The sequence below is a fragment of the Aplidium turbinatum genome, chromosome 4, assembly GCF_918807975.1.
Source record: "Aplidium turbinatum chromosome 4, kaAplTurb1.1, whole genome shotgun sequence".
In the NCBI taxonomy this organism is placed as follows: domain Eukaryota; kingdom Metazoa; phylum Chordata; class Ascidiacea; order Aplousobranchia; family Polyclinidae; genus Aplidium; species Aplidium turbinatum.
In genome coordinates this window covers 43,388,252-43,408,323 of record NC_137475.1, presented here as the reverse complement: position 1 = coordinate 43,408,323, position 20,072 = coordinate 43,388,252, and the positions used below count along the sequence as shown (strand labels likewise).

Sequence of the window (20,072 nt, the reverse complement as noted above, 5' to 3'; positions counted from 1 at the left end):
TTTCCTATTTGTTTTTGAGGTGCTGCTGCAGGGAAATTATTCCATTCACTAAGTGCCGCTGAATGGACAGCAGCCCTGAAATGCATTGCTCAAGTGCACATTCCGAGAGCCGAACCAGCGCCTTAATCTTGAGTCAGGCGCTTAACTACTGAGCTAACGGGGCGCACGTTGGCAATCTTCAGGCTCTGACCGTCTCGTAACGCTATAGTGTAGAATAGGGGTCACCAAACTACGCCCGCGGGCCGGAACTGGCCCGCAAACTGATTTCATCCTGCCCGCCACGTGCTGCGGAAATAATCTGTACATTTTTTCACCAGGCAGCCTACATGTTGGTGTTCTGTTTTTATCATTAGGCCACCACAAATGGGGACAGCCTAGGCCTAATTTGGAAAGATGTAATGTTTTTTCAAGAGCACGATGCTGATGCCCTGTAGTGTATTCCAGCAGGGGATAACTTTTCCAGCAACCTTTCGATTTTCATCACAACTTTGCTATTCCACCGCTGACTTTGTTATTTATTGTGCTCAATTCAAGTCAATGAAGATTCTAAATAGTTGTATATCTTTTCGCAATTTGCATCCGGCCCGCAGCTGTTAATTTCGCAGCAATCCGGCCCTCAGAGAAAAAAATTTGGTGACCCCTGGTGTAGAACAAACGACTGCAGCCTGCTACAGCTCCTCAGGTCATTGTACGACGTACGTTGTAGTTCGCAAAGTGATTATCTGGCCTTGGCTGTGAGTGAATTCTGGATGAAACTTTTCCCAAAAATCTTAAAACATAACTTGTGAGCGCCCTCGTACGTCGTTGGTGCAAGCAGAAATCAACTCGCTAAAAGATTAGTAAGTAACAAGAATACGAAGTTTCTTTGTTACTGAATTTAACATTCTTCACAAAAAAGAAAAAATGACTTTTTGACAAAATACATTCACGAACAACGCAGAAGCTGAAAAACTAACATGACTGCAGCAGTACAAACAAGCTGGTTCAAATGCACAAATACCAAATAAAAACGACTTAGCAACTTAACAACAAAGACACCTTAATTATTAACCAAATAGAAATGTTCATCATTCCCAGATCGTACGTTTTTTAATACTTTTTAGTTTTGGAAAACTAATACAGCTCTTCTTATATTTCTCATTCTTATATGGTAGGCTACATATTGATATATAGACAGTCTATAATTCAATAAATTAAACTCTCTACCAAAGCTTTATATCGACATAACTTATTCTGTACTGCACAACACAAGCGAGACATTAATTTGAACAATACGAAATCAATTGAAAAAATAAGGTGTTTCAGTAGCCCAACAACAAATCAGGTCATTCAGTAACAATCCACAACAAAGTTCATGTGGAAGTTTAAGTTTCTTCTGCATCATTGTTTTCTTCGGAGTGAAGTGTTTCTTCTGACTCGGTCTTTTCCGTTCTTTCTTCTTTTTGTATTTCAATTTCTTTTTCTTCTGGGGCAGGAAGTGACATCACGGGAGCACTGATGCGTAAAAGTCCTTTGTCGGTGAACACTGTCGTGACGTCATCAGGTCTAACATTGTCCGGCAAAACAATCGATCTGTGGTAATATTTCCGCGAGTACGATTGGCATCCGTCAGTATCGCCGCTTTCTTCGTTTTCAGCTTCAACAACAAGTTTCTGTCCAACAGTTTTGACTTTTATGTTTGCGGGTTCGAAACCCGTCAGCTCCAAGTTCAAAGAAAATGATTGATCGCTTTTCTTTTCCACGGTTTTGTCAGGTTTTCCATCAGTTGTTTGTGGAGTTTTTTCTTCTGGCTTCTTGTAAACGCATCTTCTTATGTTGCCAGTAAGAATTCGTTTCAACTCATCCAGAGGTATTCTTCTTCGAATTGTTGGTGAAATCAACCAAGATGTGAAATCATCTTCATCATGGTACCAGTAAGGATGGCTCCTTACTCTCTGAAATGTTGGGTAGATGACTTTCAACGCCATGTCTTCTTTTTCTTCCTTGTTAATGTAACAGACAAAGGATAATTCAGAATACTTTCCGTTCTCACAAATAGTTTGCAGTTTGATAGAATGCCCAGAAGAAAATATCGAGCGTATTTATATGACGTCAGAAAGTTCTAGAAAACGAGAGAGAGAAGCTTCGAAAACAGAAGCTTCGAGAAAATATGCGTCCGTTATGTCACTGTGCGTAACAAAAATATTATAAACAACAAATTAAACAATTTTGCTTCGTCACAGTGACATCATACTTCTACTGATTTTACAATACTTTGTCATTTATTTTGATGAGTCGAAACCTATAAAGTCAAAAGTCAAGAAAAGCTTTGTTTAGGCATAAAATGTAAATCCTTGATGACATAACAGTGTGGTGATTTGGCAGAACATTCTAGAAGTGTGAGAATCGATTAGCCTACCGTCCGTGCATCGTATTTTTATTGACGCCATACTACTTATATGTTTATTTTGATACTAGTGTGGTTGGTTTCCAACCTTTTTAGTGCATATTATTATTATTATTATTTATTTGCGTCAGACAAAGCTGTCCATATCCAAAATAAAACAACGAAATAATACCCAAAGTGCAAATGCACAAGGTAGTAGTAGTTAGTAGGTTACGACACATTTTTTCATTGCAGAGTGCAACAATGTGCTTTTAGGGGGGGGGAGGAGCGTCGATGCCAAATCATTGCGTTTAGTTATAAAATGGTGTTAAAAGCTGTGATTTGGTTACTGAAGTTTAGTGTTTCTCTCTCGAGTGTTTGTGCTTTTTAAGCATTTTGAAAGAGGAATCGTAAAATGGTTGTTGATTTCAAAGTGCTATCAACAATGGGAGAGGATAAGAAGCATTGGATTAAGTGGAACTGAAAAGACAATCTTTGTTTTCCCTCCAAACATATCAAAGCGAAATCACTTTATTTGCCAATCAGATTCTATACTAATATGGCACACAATAAGCTTACGTCACAATTACATACAATTCATAAACATGAAAGAACGCTTAAGTAAGCCCAGTGTTGAATTCAATTTGATTAGATTAGAAAAACCCAAGAGTTTATTTCAGTGTATTTTCCAAAAACCACGACTCAAAAAAATTGTCAGAAACGAATTATGGCTTACAATATTTTTGTTACGCACAGTAACTTCACGTGATTGCGTTTTTCTCGAACTTTTTCTTCACGTGCTCCTCTCTCGTTTTCTGGAACTTTCTGACGTCATATAAATACGCTCGAAATTTTCTTTCTAGGCATTCTATCAAACTGCAAACTACTTGTCAAAGTGAAACGTATTCTGAGTTTATCTGTCTATTGCATCAACAAAGAAAAAGAAGACATGGCTTTGCAAGTCTATCCATGCTTTTCACACAGAAGACCTTTCTACTGGTACCTTGATGATGATGATCTAACATCTTAGTTGATTTCACCAAAAATTCGAAGAAGAACACCTCTGGATGAACTGGAACGAATTCTTACTGGCAACATAAGAAGATGCGTTTACAAGAAGCCAGAAGAAAAAACTCCACAAACAACTGATGGAAAACCTGACAAAACCGTGGAAAAGAAAAGCGATCAATCATTTTCTTTGAACTTGGAGCTGACGGGTTTCGAACCCGAAAACATAAAAGTCAAAACTGTTGGACAGAAACTTGTTGTTGAAGCTGAAAACGAAGAAAGCGGCGATACTGACGGATGCCAATCGTACTCGCGGAAATATTACCACAGATCGATTGTTTTGCCGAACAAAGTCAAACCTGATGACGTCACGACAGTGTTCACCGACAAAGGACTTTTACGCATCAGTGCTCCCGTGATGTCACTTCCTGCCCCAGAAGAAAAAGAAATTGAAATACAAAAAGAAGAAAAAACAGAAAAGACTGAGTCAGAAGAAACACTTCCCTCCGAAGAAAACAATGACGCAGAAGAAACTTAAACCTCCACATGAACTTTGTTGTGGATTGTTACCGAATGAACTGGCTTTTTGTTGGGCTACTGAAATATACTATTTTTTTAACTGATTTCGTATTGTTTAGATATTTCGCTTGTGTTGTGAAATATATATCAATGTTGCAAGTATATAAATTCATTTAACTTGTTTGACATGGTCTCTGAGCTAAATTGTTAAAGCTTTTGATGCGTGCTTATTTAGTTTTTTGTTATAGTAACAATTTGTTTGGATTAAAGTGGGAATATGATTATTATTTTAACTGTTGTACTTTCAAAGGCTTGTTTTGCTGTAACAGCTCACAAGTTACAAATAATTAGATACTTTGAAGATTTCCAAATAATATCGTTGCTTACTGATTGTGTGAAATTTTTTACGTAACTTGCATTATGACTGCAGCTTTCTAATTTTGTATACAATTGTCGATTGTATTTACACACTTCGTCGTACAAAAATAAATGTTTGACACTTGAAAATATTCACTAAATGTTTGGTCACGTGTAAAGTTTAATTTTTTCAGTCACAATAAAGCCTACTTAGCTTTACATGCTAATTGAAGAGATAAACGTCAAAACAGAAACTATAAACAAGAAAACGGAAGAGAATATTTTACTAAATTCACGTTTCACTTCAAGTAGCATGATTGATATGTCACGCTTGACCAAATAGCGTCATATTTGGTGACAGTGGCGTACGCAGGATTTTCTCAAGAGAGGGAGGGGGGCATTCGAAATGCTTATCGAATGCGAAATGAAAGCGAATTAAAACAACTCTCATTTGCTAAAGATAACCAGTAAGTTGTATTGTATAAAATTAGCTTATCATACTCAGCTTGCATTGACGATATTTTTTTAGTATGCAGCAGCTAGTTTACTGATTTGAATAGATTTTGCATTGAAAACAAACAATATGATATAATACTCTGGACGTCCAGGCCCGGATTTAGGGGGGCAGAGGGGGCAGTTGCCCCGAGCCCCCGATTTTTGAAGGGCCCCCCTATGTGGAAAAAAAATGTGATTTTGTGTTATTTTTTTCCTTTTGGCCTTTAAAGTTTCTGCAAAATGCTGTGCAGTACTGGACTGATGCTACTGTAGACGTAGAGATGGTTTTTCGCGCCGTAGGCGCAAAGATTTTTTTGCACGGGGGCCCCCCGATCTAAAAGTGCCCCGGGCCCCCCATCAGCTAAATCCGGCCCTGTGGACGTCGCATATAATGTTTTACGGGTAGACGTCGTAGTTGGCTTACTCAACCCAATGAACCACGTGTATTGAGGTTGGTTACGTACAGTGGCGTACGCAGGATTTTGTTACTGGGAGAGGAGCGCATTCAATATAATTTAACATTGTTTGATCAAGAGAACCCTAATAGTACTTTATAGTCTGACCAAGGTTTAATGCCTCCCTGGCGTGTTTGGTGATGAAAAAACGCCAACACGCGTTAACTTCTGTGAATAAATAGCCAATTTCCTTTGGTTACGCCACGACCATCAGTCATTGCTCGACTAGCTATTGCTTCAGATCTGCAACAGCAAGCTGTTCAGAAATATTAGTTCAGACAAATTTATGCTGTGTAAAAGTACCTACAAAAACAGTTTAACACTTGCACCTGCAGTTTGCTAGAAAACTTTGCAAGGGGCTTATCGTTCAAAAATAAACTATTGTGTGATATGCGTAGAATTATTGTTAAATGTTATAATTTTTTCAATTTAATTTGTTTATTTTTTCTTGTTGAAATGCAAAACAAGCGATATTGTGGAAATACAATAACAAAACCAACAAAAGGAAAAAGTGGCAAAACTGTAATGGTTAAGTCAAGACGTTCATGCAAAAACCTAAGAACAGTTCATACAGTAGGACTTGAGAATAATTTTTAGGTATTTGTCCAAAAATTCAGCAAAACATGGCTAATGGATTTTATTTGCACCCAATTACGTAAAAAGAGGCTTGTAATTAAAAAAAAAACTTGTTTAAAACAAGGCTGTGGACTGTGTGGAGTCGGGCGAAAAATATACCACTCCGACTCTTCAGTTTATAACTGGCCGACTTCGACTTTAATGTTGCCAGATTTTTGAGGGTTGGTCAGATTTTTTAAATGCTTGTTTTTTTTTCAATTTTTGAAATTTAATTTCACTGAAGTTGAAATGGCGACTTTCACAAAAACTAACACAAACAAACACTTCTACTTTCTTACGAAGTTTTAGAGCGCAATACGGAAAACAAGAAACACTATTATGAAAAAAGATATTGCAAACAAAACTTTTATTGCTCATCGTTTTGCTTGAAGACGGAATCGGAGTTGGCTCTTTATTTGATAACTCCGACTCCACAGCCCAGATAAAACAAAAGTCAGTTTTATAAAAATGCAGTATTTCTAATGTAGTTACATGTAAACAGAGCCTATGAGAGAAATTTTCGCCAGGGGTACGAAGAGTCATTCCGGGCCCCCTCTCACTCCGGGCCCCCTTTGTCTTGGACAAAACACGTGATGTTTGCTTAGACGTATTGCACACCATACAACATTTTACTGCAGAATTGGACACCTGTGCGCAATAATGGTATCAGGCTGCAATAAAACTATTATTTAGTGCTTTGTGTTGTGCATAGCCTATCATGTGATTTGTCCCTCGCCAATTTATGTAGCCTATCCTGCATTGATTCGTGTGTCAGTTGTTGATGGTGCTGTTGAAAGGTGTCGCTTGTAGCCTATAGCTTTAATGTAAAATTTTCAAATTCATTGATTTATTTCTTTCAGATGTAGCATATAATTATTCCTGATGAGGACACTGTGTGGCATCGAAAACGTTGGATTTAGTAGTTTTTTCTTGTTTTTTTTGTGTGTTTAACAAAAAATGTTAAATCCATTAACGTTACTGAGTGTTATATGCATCTGGTAGCCTACAAGCCAAGCTCTCTACCAAGGCTCAAACATAACATCTTGTTAAAACATAATAAAATTAATCATCTGACCAATAACCTTTCTTCATTAACTTTTGCATTCACTACATGCCTAGCAGAGGTGAACAAAGTCACATTTTTTACTCCGGCTCCTGCTCCAACTCCAAAATTCATTTTGAAGTGAAATAAGCGTGAAACTACCATTTTCAAATAGTTTTTAAAAACCACAAAAATCCCAAAAACACTTGGGCTTTTTAAAAAAACCTAGCGGGTTGGGCTTTTTAAAAAAATCCCGGGTTTTTCTCCCTCCCCCCCGGACAGGAGAATAACCAACTTTTATGATTTTATTTAGAGTGCTTTTAACAGAACATTTTTGCACGTGAAGCATTAAATCACCATTTTGGGTCCCTAATTTGCGCGCAATGCACTCAATTACCTTTACGGGCCCTTCTGTTTCATTACGGCCCCTCTCAGGACTAAACAATAACAACTTTTATGCTTGAATTTAGTCGTTTAGGATGGTTGCAACCAAATATTTTTGCGCGTAGACTATAAAATCACTATTTTAGTCCCCCCAGCAATCACAGGCCTGGGCCCTCAAGGGTACGCCGTACCCTCCGTACTCCCCTCTCATAGGCCTTGCATGTAGATAACGGTGGGTAGCTCCCCTTGTCAAACCTTAATTTAGCACGTACGCTTCTGTCTCGACTTAAGTTATTGATGAATAGCCTATAAGCTTATTGCAGTATGAAGATTGAATGGAGCGTATATCAGAAAGGGCTGGTTGAGTAGTTTAAAAAGCAGCCATATTTACTGACAGATAATTAATTGCACGAGCCGTAGATCAATTAGGCAACTTCACCGATTAGCAACTTAATCCTCTACCCTTTTTCCTTATTGCACTAAACGTAATTCATTAATTAGAATTGCCAATTACTGATCCATAGATCAACTTTGTGCAAACTGATTCTTTCTTATTTAATCAGACGATTAGCTTAATCGGCTGTTGGTGCATCCACCGGTTAGTCTCCAGTCGCAAAAAGATGTGTGGTAACAACTGAACACCCTGGCAACCAAATTGATCTTATCATGAGGACAAACTAACCAGAAAAGTTTGTGTGTTTAAAATTTTAATTTTTAGAGTCCCTTCCTTCTCAAGCAAGCTTCAAGTCTCGTCATACGGTTTGAAGTATAGGTTACCTAGATCATAAAAATACAGCGAAGACCTTTGGTTTAGGATTAGGTCATCATGGATCAGGCATCACCAAATGGAAAAACACAACTAGAATGTAGGCTACGTCCAGCTATATTTTTGACCAAAATAGTTGTCCCTTCTGTCATAAACAAAATATATCCTTTCATTTTTAAACTAAACAAAAATTTGTGTATTGTGCAAAGAAGTGATTTGGCATTTTTCTAGATCTGGACTAATGATAAGCACTGACGTAGATAAGAAGGAAATTTTTAGAGAGCGATTTTCTCCACTCCAAGCCCCTCCTCCTTGTGGCTACATCCCTGGTTTCAAAAACTAAACATGCAAAATAAATATCGACTTCCTGATGAACAGCCTCATTGAATTTTCTGCACCTGACGCTGCGTTTGATGTATTTTTGCTACGTAGAACCAATCAGTCGTAAATAGCCTACATGAGGTGTTCCAAAACTTACTTTATTACGGTAGCATTAATCTTGCGCAGTCTACTAGAATAAATAAGACAATTAAAGCTATGGAAAAACTTTCAAAGTTGGTTAATGTTCTCTCTCCTCAAGAAGTAGAAGTGCTTCGAAAAATAAATGAAAAACCACCTCCCACATCTACTGCACATACTCTCAAAGGTTGCCAGGTGATCCCATTTTTCTCAGCAGACTGCATTGCATACGCGTACGATAAATTTGAGGTAAAAGAAGGAGATGTGTTTGTAGTATCTTACCCCAAGACAGGTGAGCCTATAAGTTGTCTTGACCGGTGGTTCTCAAACCGTGCGTTGTATGGAAGAGCGTCGCACAAAGATTCAGTTTCCTAACTAAAACAAATTCCATATAAAAAAGAATTCTTTTTATAGCCTATTAAAAAAAAAAAAAAAATTGTTATTGTTCTTATTATAGGATATAATTCTATTTGAGAAGCACTGATCTAGGTTAATGTTTCTTAGCCTCGATTAAGTTTGATCTTTTATAAAAATTGTTTTATTCACAATCTATTTATTTTTTATCGCTTTGACCGAAGTTTAAAGATAAACTTGCTTTTAAAGATACAGCTGCTGCTTGTTCTCTATACTTCTTGTGTCTTACTCCATATAGTTTACGATGCTCCTAGAAGTTGATATAACAAGTAATAAGGTAAATTACAAGATTTTTTGCAGTCTTCCAAATTTATTATTCACGTACAGGTACATATTGGCTGACAGAAGTTGTACGGCGGTTGCTTTACCAGGATGAAGAGCTGGATGCATTTACGCAAGCTCTCCCAGAAGACTTTCGCTTTCTTGAACTAGGAGATGGTATATAAAATCAAAAGCAATGTAAACAGAGTTGTTGTTCAACAATGCAAGATAGGATACATCTCAGCTTGTTAAGCAAAGTAGCTGCAATATATTAAAGTAAGCAAACTAGAACCGACTTGGGGTCTCTTGCAAGAAAAGGATTGATTACGACTCTGGGCCAGAGTTTTCATAAAAAGTTTTCAACAAACAAAAAGAAAATCAATCGCCTCAAACCCCCTCTTGCCCCCTTCTCTGTATTCGGTTTACGCGCTTATTTTATTATATTGGAATTACTCTATTTAATGAAGTGATTTTTTTCGTCTTGTTAAGTTGAGTAGGCCTAGCTTTAATGTAACAAAGTAATCGCGGAAGTCGACTTAGGGCGTCCCAAGAGGGAGTCTGGTGGTGATACAGTAGCTTTTCTTTTATTTTGTTGAAGACTTTCCTTAAAGAAAAGAAACTACAATTTAGAACATTTCGGCAACTACTGCAGAATTAACAAATTTTCTTAAAAATCTTTAAGTTTGCTGTTACCGGTATTACAGATAAAGATTATTAAACGCATCCTACTTAAACACTTTTTTTTTTTAAAACAAATTTATCAACCAAGTGATCACACACTAACACAGAGTTTGACGGTAATATGTAACCATCGATCAGTCATCGATTTTCAAAATGAGCGCCCCTTATAAACTTTCCCTAGGGCTCCCTCTACCCAAATCTAAATTCCTCCTTGGTTGTACGACCCTGCCAATTCATTTGTAAAAAAAACAGCGGTACGTTGAGTTTTATATTTGACCGGCAAAATGCTAACAGAGATTACAGTTAAAGGAGGAAAACACTATTGAAATAATAAACTTTAAAATGCACTACGCACAGATGCAACACAGGACAAAAAATACCAATAAACGGTGTCTAGAGTCACATTCTTGTGTTTTGAAGGAGATCTCCCCAGCCCCCAATTCCCTTTCGGATCCGCTGTTGGTCTTAAAAATCTAAGGCGGAGATTTAGTAAACTAATAATTCTTTCAGAATATTGCACAATTTACCTTGTTATGTCAGTGCCCGTGAATATCAAGTAATGAATAATATAAAGCATTTGATGCTTTGTTGAGGAAAAAAATGTTTTCGTTTATCAACCGTTGAATACACTGCTCAAATCGCTTTATATCGGACCTGATGTCATCTGATTGTTTTTATCGTTCTGAATACTTTCAACTCTTGCAACGCTCATTGTATGTAAATTTGTAACAGTAGATATTTAGTGAGCTCTTAAACTGACGACATCCAAAGTGGCTCTCTGCGACCTTTGTGCATTTGCAGTTTGTGTATTATTTCGTTGTTTTGTTTTGGATATGGACAGCTCTGTCTGACGCAAATAAATAATAATATGTCCCGATCTAAAGTAGAATTTTGTTGAGAGACAATTTATAACGGTTGTATCACTCCGCCCATGGAATCTATATTTTTGCTTAATTCTTAAAATCTTAGCGCGTTAGCATCTTTCTGTCATATCCATTGTTGAATAACGTTTTTTGATTTCAGTGGACAAATTTCCACTCATCGACAAACTACCTCTTGAACGCCGGGGTTTCATGACGCACCTACCTGTTCAACTGATTAACCTTGAGAAGATAAAACAGGCCAAGGCTAAGGTAACTGTTGTGTTTGTAAACCAGGAGTTCCCAAACTGTGTGCGCGACACGCTTGTGTGCCCTGAGAGGCTTGCAAGTGTGTCGCAAAAGCCTGATAATTTGAATGTTACAACCGTAAGCGCAAAGCTGCGAAGTGTCAATTTAATTTAAAAGGTGGCATATTTTCTTTTGTATCACAAGTACAGTAGGCTACGATAAAATGTTAACGAATAACTGCGTAGTAAACATTTTCGTATTACTTCTGCATATCCCCAGCTTGAAATTGGCAGCAGGAGAGTAAGTGTTCAAATTAAGCATGGGTTGCTTCTTGCAGCTGAGCCACAATGTAATGGACTTTAGTAGTTTTTAGATGAGCATACTTCAAAGAGTATCCTGAATTCCTGATACTGTTCAACAATCAATTTGTATTCTGTTTTTATCATTTACCACAGCTCATATGTAGGCAATGGCATTTTCTGCACTGATAGGCTATAGCCTACTGGTCAAGCCACTAATCAAGACTATTTGTGCACCAACATAGCCTATATATATGACTTACACCTTTCACATTGCAGTAAAACTAAGTGAATACCTGTACTGGAATACGTTGATTAAAATAAAGCTAACTGTAACTTTTATCATGAATAGTTAGTTTAACGTAGCAACTTCTATCATTTATTGCTTCTCTGACATTTCGCGCATCATGACAATGCGCATCCTCACAGCGAATAGCATACAAAATAAAATTTACAAAGTTATATACTGCGTATATAACTTTGTATTATTTAACTTATAACTGCAATATATAACTATGTAAATGTTATTCTGTTGGTGCTTTTACTTTCACTTTCATCAGATGAACGTTAATTGCAACTAGTACTAGAAACGATGTATCACTTGCGTATACATGTATAAGTTAGCTTGAAAGTTTTTAATTTTTCATGAATTGAGGTAAATTTAAACGCTAACTGCACAACTACGATAAAGCGGGACACGATTGACCGACTACTATTCACATGACTTACTTTACTAACCGAAAAAAAAACGAACCAAAAAAATGGATACAAACCTATAGCGATCTGTTTATATATCCATTATCCATGCCATTTTGACTAGCACCATTCACTGTACCTTTTGTGTTGTTCTTACAAGGCCTGCTGCGCATCGTCTTTCGGCAAAATGGGTTTCGGCAAAATGGGTTTCGGCAAAATGTCTTTCGGCAAAATGTCCGGGTACCTTCAAAACGATGCGCAGCAGGCCTTGTAAGAACAACACAAAAGGTACAGTGAATGGTGCTAGTCAAAATGGCATGGATAATGGATATATAAACAGATCGCTATAGGTTTGTATCCATTTTTTTGGTTCGTTTTTTTTTCGGTTAGTAAAGTAAGTCATGTGAATAGTAGTCGGTCAATCGGTACCCGGACATTTTGCCGAAAGACATTTTGCCGAAAGACATTTTGCCGAAACCCATTTTGCCGAAACCCATTTTGCCGAAAGACATTTTGCCGAATGGACATTTTGCCGAAATTCATTTTGCCGAAAGGACTAATTGCCGAAAGGACTAAATGCCGAATGGACAAACTGCCGAAATTATACAAATGCATTATAATGTATTATCATAACCTAATAACACATAAATGTCATTCACAAACAGATTTCACTCACAAATCATGTGCGACAGCGCGTAAGTATCCGACAGAAGTGTTATATAAGCAAACGTCTAATACTGATCTCCAAAACCTGTGGAGACTGCATATATACTTATAGATGGGACTTGGTGTCACTTAAACTAATACTGATTTCCAAAACTGTGGGGACTGTATATAAAGCAATTTTTAGGCAAACAACAGTAGCAAAGTAATTACTACTTCAAAGCCACTGCTTGCATGGTAACGAGACTTGGTGTCACTTCAAAATAATTACCAGTTCAAAGGCACTGCTTGCATAGCAATGAGACTTGCGACTTGGTGTCACTTCAAAATAATTACCAGCTCAAAGGCACTGCTTGCATAGTAACGAGACTTGGTGTTGCTTCAAAGTAATTTTTAAGCAAACAACAGTAGCAAAATAATTCTATTTCAAAAGCACTGCTTGCATAGTAACGAGACTTTGTGTCACTTCAAAGTAATTTTTTTCCAAATTGTTTCGGCAATTTGTCCATTCGGCAATTAGTCCTTTCGGCAATTAGTCCGTTCGGCAATTAGTCCTTTCGGCAATTTGTCCATTCGGCAAAATGTCTTTCGGCATAATGTCCTTTCGGCAAAATGTCTTTCGGCAAAATGGGTTTCGGCAAAATGTCTTTCGGCAAAATGTCCGCGCACGGTTTTGAAATGGTTTTGCCGTGTGGTAGGATTTTTGTGGTTGTTTTTGTTTACCTAATTTTTCGCCATGAGAACTCTTCGCCGTGATGAGAGCTCTTCGCAATGATGAGAGCTTTTTGCCATGATAAGAGCTCTTCGCCATAATGAGAGCTCTTCGCCGTGATGAAAGCTCTTTGCGATGATGAGAGCTCTTCGTCATGATGAGAGCTGGGAGCTATCACAGTTTTGCGATTGATAACGTTGATGTTTTATGTGAGGTTGTATCAATGGCATTTCATGTGCTCACTTGTTGCAACCTTCTAGCTGTGATTGGGTCAGCAGCAAGGTCGGCTTGACAAGAGAGGACGCGTTAGACAGATCGATGTGGAGGCAGGATGTGAAGGGAATTGCGGCACTTGGAGGTGAATCCGGTCACCCTTGGTAACGGGGACATCACCGGATTAAAACTGGACCACTACTACAAGCATAATGTGCTTATTTTTTCGGTTGCAATTTTTAAAGTACGCCTGCGTGTTTCATATTCTTTTAGGTTGTTTACATGCATCGCAACCCTAAAGACGTAATTGTATCCTGGTGGAAATTTGTACAAGCTTTACCTCTCCCTGACGATTCGCTCCTGAAAATTTTAATCTCATCAGGCTGGGATAAGTACTTTGAACATGTAGTTGCTGGTAAGTCCTTAACTTCTAATACGCTTTGATAATAACCCAGACAACAAAATCTCATTTTTACATTGATTCAACGTCTGAAAACGTTGAATCAATGTAAAAATGACGGATTTTGCTGTCTGGGAATCTCTACTTACAAGACGCTTAGAAACTTAAAGGCTGGCTAAGAAGCATAATGATTCTTGAGATAAGACCTAAACTTACCTTTTGTATAAATAAACATTGTTTCGTTTCTAAGGGTTCTGGATCGAACCCCCTCAAGAGCATGTGATTATTTCTTGACAAGACACTTAATCACATGTCTAAAGGTGGACACAAAGATTGGCTTCTTTGCTTTTCCGTTCACTTAGGCTAATCTAAATTTTCAGTTACGGGCATAAGTCTGGATACGATAAAACAAAATTAGTTACTTAGAGCGTTGTCTTGTTCGTAATTTTTTCAAAACTTTACTCTGCGTTTCTGTAGGAAACTTTCCAATGAATCTTCCCCGTGGCGAGTGGTATCCTGACCATATACTTTCCTGGTACCCGCATCGTGACAGCAAGACGGTGTATTTCGCTAATTACGAAAACATGACGAAGGTAAACGAAAGCGAAATTTCATAAATCCTGCAGCTTGTTTTTAAAATGCTATTTTTTGGGATTTTTTTGTTATTATATAGTGCCTTATGTAGTGCCTTATTATAAGGAGGAAACAGGCTGTTGGGTAAATAATTTTTTTGTTATAATTATACAAGATCGGTGGATGGCGCAACGAATAAGGCGTTAGCTTTTCAATTGTGCAAACCTGGTTCGACTCCCGGCTTCAGCTGGTTGTTGGAAACACCGCTCACCTCCACCTAGGCTTAGGGTGTAATAAATTGGGTGGGCCGTGGCAGTAGGCCATGGGTGGGCATAATTGCTGCAGGAAAGGCCGGCGAGAGAAAGGAACTGGCCACTCTTTGTGCCGAAGGCTTAGTACGATGAGAACCTTATCTTCTCATACTCAACACTTGAATCAAGTATATGACCACCTTTACCTTTTTATACAGGATCTCTTGCATGAAGTGAAACGTTTAGCCGAGTTTTTGGAAATTTCTTTGACAGAAGAAAAGGCCCAGTCAGTGGTAGAAACGTGTACGTTTTCCAACATGAAAAAAATAGCTCAAGAAACACGCCTAGCTGCGAAAATGAATACGATCATGAGAAAAGGTAATAATTTTTCAATTAAATGGTTGAATTTTTTTTTTGGTAAGGCTAACTTAGGATATTGCAATAAAGCTGTTGATCATCGTTCTATAAGTCATAGCTCACTGTGGTCACAATGGTAAACCATAATCTCTTCGTGGGAAAATTGTAACATAAGATTCTCGGATCCGTTCGTCTGTATGCAATGACCGAAAAGAAACACTTTTTTGAAAACGTCTATTCGAGAATTGTATTTCTGTAAAAAATAGCCCACTGGCTGTCGAAATTGGGACGCAACGCGATACACCACTAAAACTTGTCACTACAATGCAAATTACTGAGATAAAGACGGAAATTTCGTCCAGCTGGCAAGCACTAAGCAAAACAGTTAAATATGCAACTAACTTTTCAAGCAACAATTTTAAGAATGACGAGAATAGATTGCAATATCTCAAACGCACGTAAGCAGTTTCTGTGACGTAATAATGATAACCATTATGAAGCTATTCCAGCAGGTGTTCAATTTGGCTTACACCATATCTCTTAATTCAAGATTTAACGATGATGTAATGTTTCAACAGGTGATGCAATCTTTGCTTATTTCTAGCAATAATCCATTACGTCAGACGCCAAGATTCAGTAGACCTGAACGGTTTTATGTGACGTTTGATTTGGTGAACGATCGATTGTCCGGAACACACTGTGCTTTGCGGCCTTAACCCTTTGTTTATTTAAAATGCAATCTAAAAATAGTATGACCTGTCACAGTAGCGTTGACAAGAGGAGTCAGGTAGTAGCCTACTTTTGTGTCCGGACCCGGGATGGTTTTAAGGTCCAGTAACTTCTTCCAGAGGCCTCGGAAACTTGAAGATTTAGGACCCGAGGATCTCATTGGTACTGAGCCCTAATTATTTTTTCAACGGCCCTGACCAGTTACGTAAAATAGAATGTCTTTGAAATAAAACCTACAAAAAAAGATTTATTTAGTCCCATTCGTCTACAATAGCCTCATTTCATCTATGTAAATGTTTATTTTTGTTAGGCCTATTCGTCTTTCGTAACTCTATGTAAGTGTCCGAATTGAAACTATGCGTGCGTGCGTGCGTTTGTGCGTGATGAGAAATATAGTGCGTGCGTGCGTTTGTTTGCTTGAGACTTTGGTGATAGTCGAGCGAAGGTCTCTTATTTGATTAGGTCGCATCTCAATCCTCTCTAACACAAAATCTGTTCATATAAAAGTACCCCGTTATTTTTGAGTAATACGTTCTGAAAACAAGAACAGTGCAAAGGCCGAGACTTGACTAGTAATCCCAGCCACCATCCTTTCGATGTCCATCCTGCAGCAGAGGATTTATCGTACGAATCGGGTTTACGAGTTATGCTTTCATTCATGCACGCCAACCATGTATTAAAGCATGATTCAGGTTGGTTGGCGAGCTTCGGAAACAAACTGCGGACATCATCACCATTGCATTGAATCTTTGAAATTTTATACAGGTGGAACAGGAGGTTGGAAGAGTTACTTCACAGTCAGCCAATCAGAACGCATCGATGCTATAATGGAGGAAAAGCTTAGAGATACAGATATAAAGTTTACCTATAATTTGTAACACTTTATGAATATCTGTCGTTGAGTTTTGAAAAAGAAAAGTCTGGAATGGAAAACACACTATTGCTTTTAACCGCTGCGTATTTCTTGATGCTTACAATTAGTTAGCTAGTTACCTTCAAGAAGTTGAAATTTATTGCATTTTATCAATATTTTCAGATTCCTGATGAGGGCTTAGGTTAAGCCGAAAACGTTTGAATGTTAAACTATTTTGTAAATATGTAAAAAATATATACTGTTGTAATGCTCAACCCTGTGGTATTGTTGTGTCTTGCCTGTCTTTGGTATAAAAAAGCAAACTCTCTCCCGAAACTATATTAATCAAATTCTATTTCAAGGGTCGATTCTTTGCCCTTTTCTATCCCTTAAACAAGTGGCTCCCAACCTTTTTTCGAAGAGACCCAAATTTTCTAAAAATGAAGTTTAGAAATTTTTTTGATCTAATACTATTACTTTGCTTAGACAATCACTTAATATTTTACCTTGAAGGCATGCAGAAAAAAAAACACGATGGCAACATAACGTGTTGATAACACTTTAGATTGGTCAAAAGCAACATGAAGCAAGAATGAAAGAAGGTAGGTTACTTGCAAAATAAGAACGAACGATAAACCCAGCTTTACTTGTAGCAGGCCGTTAAGCTCCAGGCAGCCATCGCCGCCGAGAAGCCGTTAAATGGCCTCCGAAACAACCACGCAGTAGGCCATGTTTGGTTGCCAGCTTCTACAAGCCAACATTTCTCCACTCTGTTGGTATTTGAACAAGGCAAAAAACAAGTTGAACAAGACAAAGTTTCTCACACGCAGACGAAAATATTACTGATGAAAGTTTCGAAAAAAGGCTGAGGGTCGACCTAGAAAAACTCGAAGACTAGCTTTGCACTTTTGGGAGAAGTGCATTTAAATAAGCGACAACTGCAAATCTGTTTCAAGGTCTTGTTCTTTCCTAAGTGAACGCAAAAACACGACATTAACTTACAATCCTATGGATCTTTAATGACGCAAATTTTTAACGGAGTTTTTGTAGTGGCTGCTGACCACGAGCATTTAGCCGGCCGGAAGGAGCTCTGGTAGTCTATGCTTGGTCGCCGGAAAAAGATAGCACAGAGGCTTGTTGTAAGATTTTGCTTCATTTCAGTATTTTATACAAGCAGCTACTTTATACTAAACATTTTGTGCTTGAAACAAACAAGCAACACAGAATTTGTTTGTGATGACTCAACTTTGGGTCACGACTTATAGGTTGGGAACCACGTTGACTCGGGCTAGAGTGGTCAAATTGTATTATTATTGCTGCTTGTTGCACAAACGAAAGCTGGTTTATAGAAAACATTTCAGAAAAAAACTGCGCTTCGAGCATATTTCTCATTCGAACCTCTCTGTCGTTATCTCATGCTGAACAAAATAATCAACGTAGACAATTAAAAATAGAGAATAAAATATCGGTTTTGAGATGTAGCTGTATTCTCTAGCTTTGTCGTTGCATTTGCTTGATTAGAGAAATATAATCTGCTTACTCAGCATTGGCGGTTAATTGATGTTTTTTTTTCTCGGACACCCCTGTGAATGTTTCATCTTCGACAGGCCGCCGGGCTTACTGATTGTACAGCAATGTTCATTTGCCTCCCTATCCCAAATATTTGTGCTGGCTACGCCTCTGCATGGGAAAACGTCACACAGAGTAAAGAGTATGTAGCCTATCTCTGTGGCCATACCCAGTGTACCCAGTGTACCTACTGCACTGAGGATGCGGAAGGCCGAAACGGTGTGCACTGTCTGCAGTTAACATATATTAATATATAGGCTACTGCATAATACTCTAAATACTAATTTAACGAAACGTGGGCTATCTAAGCAACAGTAAGCAAACTCCAAAGTGTTACCTTGTTACCCAACAAATAGACGATGACTGGAGTCTGATTAACAATATTAACAATAGTCTGATTAACAACCTCAGAAAATTAAGATATTTCGGACATATAGCAAGAAGCAACTCGTTGGAAAATTTATGTTGACTGGGATGGTGCAAGGCAAACGAACAAAGGGACGACAAAAAATCAAATATTTTGACAATATCACGCATATCACCGGAGTAAAAAGTATACCAGAGGTACTAGCAAAAACAAAAAAACAGTAAAATTTTATGATTAATCTGTAGAAGAAGAAGCAAACTCAACAGTGGAACAATCCAAATCAAAGTTCATGTGGAAGTTTAAGTTTCTTCTGCTCTGTCAATCTCGGTGACCGGGCCTGCGTCAGTGATTCAAAGCCTCTACAAGCATGCGAAACTGCCAGGATTAAGCTCTGCAAGAAGCTTTCCCAGTCCGAGGATAAAGATTCAATCAATCAATCGTTGTTTTCTTCGGATTGAAGTGTTTCTTCTGACTCGGTCTTTTCCGTTCTTTCTTCTTTTTGTATTTCAATTTCTTTTTCTTCTGGGGCAGGAAGTGACATCAGGGGAGCGCTGATGCGTAAAAGTCCTTTGTCGGTTAACACTGTCGTGACGTCATCAGGTTTGACATTGTCCGGCAAAACAATCGATCTGTGGTAATATTTCCGCGAGTACGATTGGCATCCGTGAGTATCGCCGCTTTCTTCGTTTTCAGCTTCAACAACAAGTTTCTGTCCAACAGTTTTGACTTTTATGTTTGCGGGTTCGAAACCCGTCAGCTCCAAGTTCAAAAAAAATGGTTGATCGCTTTTCTTTTCCACGGTTTTGTCAGTTTCTCCATCAGTTGTTTGTGGAGTTTTTTCTTCTGGCTTCTTGTAAACGCATCTTCTTATGTTGCCAGTAAGAATTCGTTCCAATTCATCCAGAGGTATTCTTCTTCGAATTGTTGTAAAATCAACCAAGATGTGAGATCATCTTCATCACGGTACCAGTAAGGATGGCTCCTTACTCTCTGAAATGTTGGGTAGATGACTTTCAACGCCATGTCTTCTTTTTCTTCCTTGTTAATGCAACAGACAACGGATAAACTCAGAATACTTATCGTTCTCTCATATAGTTTGCAGTTTGATAGAATGCCGAAAAAAAAAACATCGAGCGTATTTATATGACGTCAGAAAGTTCTAGAAAACGAGAGAGAGAAGCTTCGAAAACAGAAGCTTCGAGAAAATATGTGTCCGTTATGCCACTATGCGTAACAAAAATATTATAAACAACAAATTAAACAATTTTGCTTCGTCATAGTGACATCATACTTCTACTGATTTGATTTCACAATACTTTGTCATTTATTTTGATGAGTCGAAACCTATGAAGTTAAAAGTCAAGAAAAGCTTTGTTTAGGCATAAAATGTAAATTCTTGATGACATAACAGTGTGGTGATTTCGCAGAACATTCTAGAAGTGTGAGAACCGATTACCGTC

At 38.0% G+C, this 20,072-nt stretch overlaps 4 protein-coding genes across 4 annotated transcripts; 2 read left to right on the top strand and 2 right to left on the bottom strand.

Annotated features, from left to right (window-relative positions):
• Positions 1-892: 892 nt before the first annotated feature.
• On the bottom strand, positions 893-2,039 carry LOC145769329 (heat shock protein 30D-like). The gene has a single exon (XM_082580930.1). The coding sequence runs from the start codon at positions 1,965-1,967 to the stop codon at positions 1,365-1,367; it is 603 nt and encodes a 200-aa protein (XP_082437056.1). The 5' UTR covers positions 1,968-2,039; the 3' UTR covers positions 893-1,364.
• A 46-nt stretch (positions 2,040-2,085) lies between these two features.
• On the top strand, positions 2,086-4,434 carry LOC145769208 (heat shock protein Hsp-16.1/Hsp-16.11-like). The gene is made up of 2 exons (XM_082580796.1): positions 2,086-2,172; positions 3,396-4,434. The coding sequence occupies exons 1-2, from the start codon at positions 2,086-2,088 to the stop codon at positions 3,909-3,911; spliced, it is 603 nt and encodes a 200-aa protein (XP_082436922.1). The 3' UTR covers positions 3,912-4,434.
• Positions 4,435-8,543: 4,109 nt separating this feature from the next.
• LOC145769207 (amine sulfotransferase-like) lies at positions 8,544-16,940 on the top strand. The gene is made up of 7 exons (XM_082580795.1): positions 8,544-8,757; positions 9,207-9,317; positions 10,845-10,954; positions 13,787-13,928; positions 14,391-14,506; positions 14,956-15,115; positions 16,589-16,940. The coding sequence occupies exons 1-7, from the start codon at positions 8,544-8,546 to the stop codon at positions 16,699-16,701; spliced, it is 966 nt and encodes a 321-aa protein (XP_082436921.1). The 3' UTR covers positions 16,702-16,940.
• Positions 16,941-18,568: 1,628 nt separating this feature from the next.
• LOC145769206 (heat shock protein Hsp-16.1/Hsp-16.11-like) lies at positions 18,569-19,561 on the bottom strand (the record flags this gene model as incomplete). The annotated part of the gene is made up of 1 exon (XM_082580794.1): positions 18,569-19,561. A coding segment is annotated over one exon (516 nt), but the record flags the coding sequence as incomplete, so codon positions are not given.
• Between the last annotated feature and the right edge of the window lie 511 nt (positions 19,562-20,072).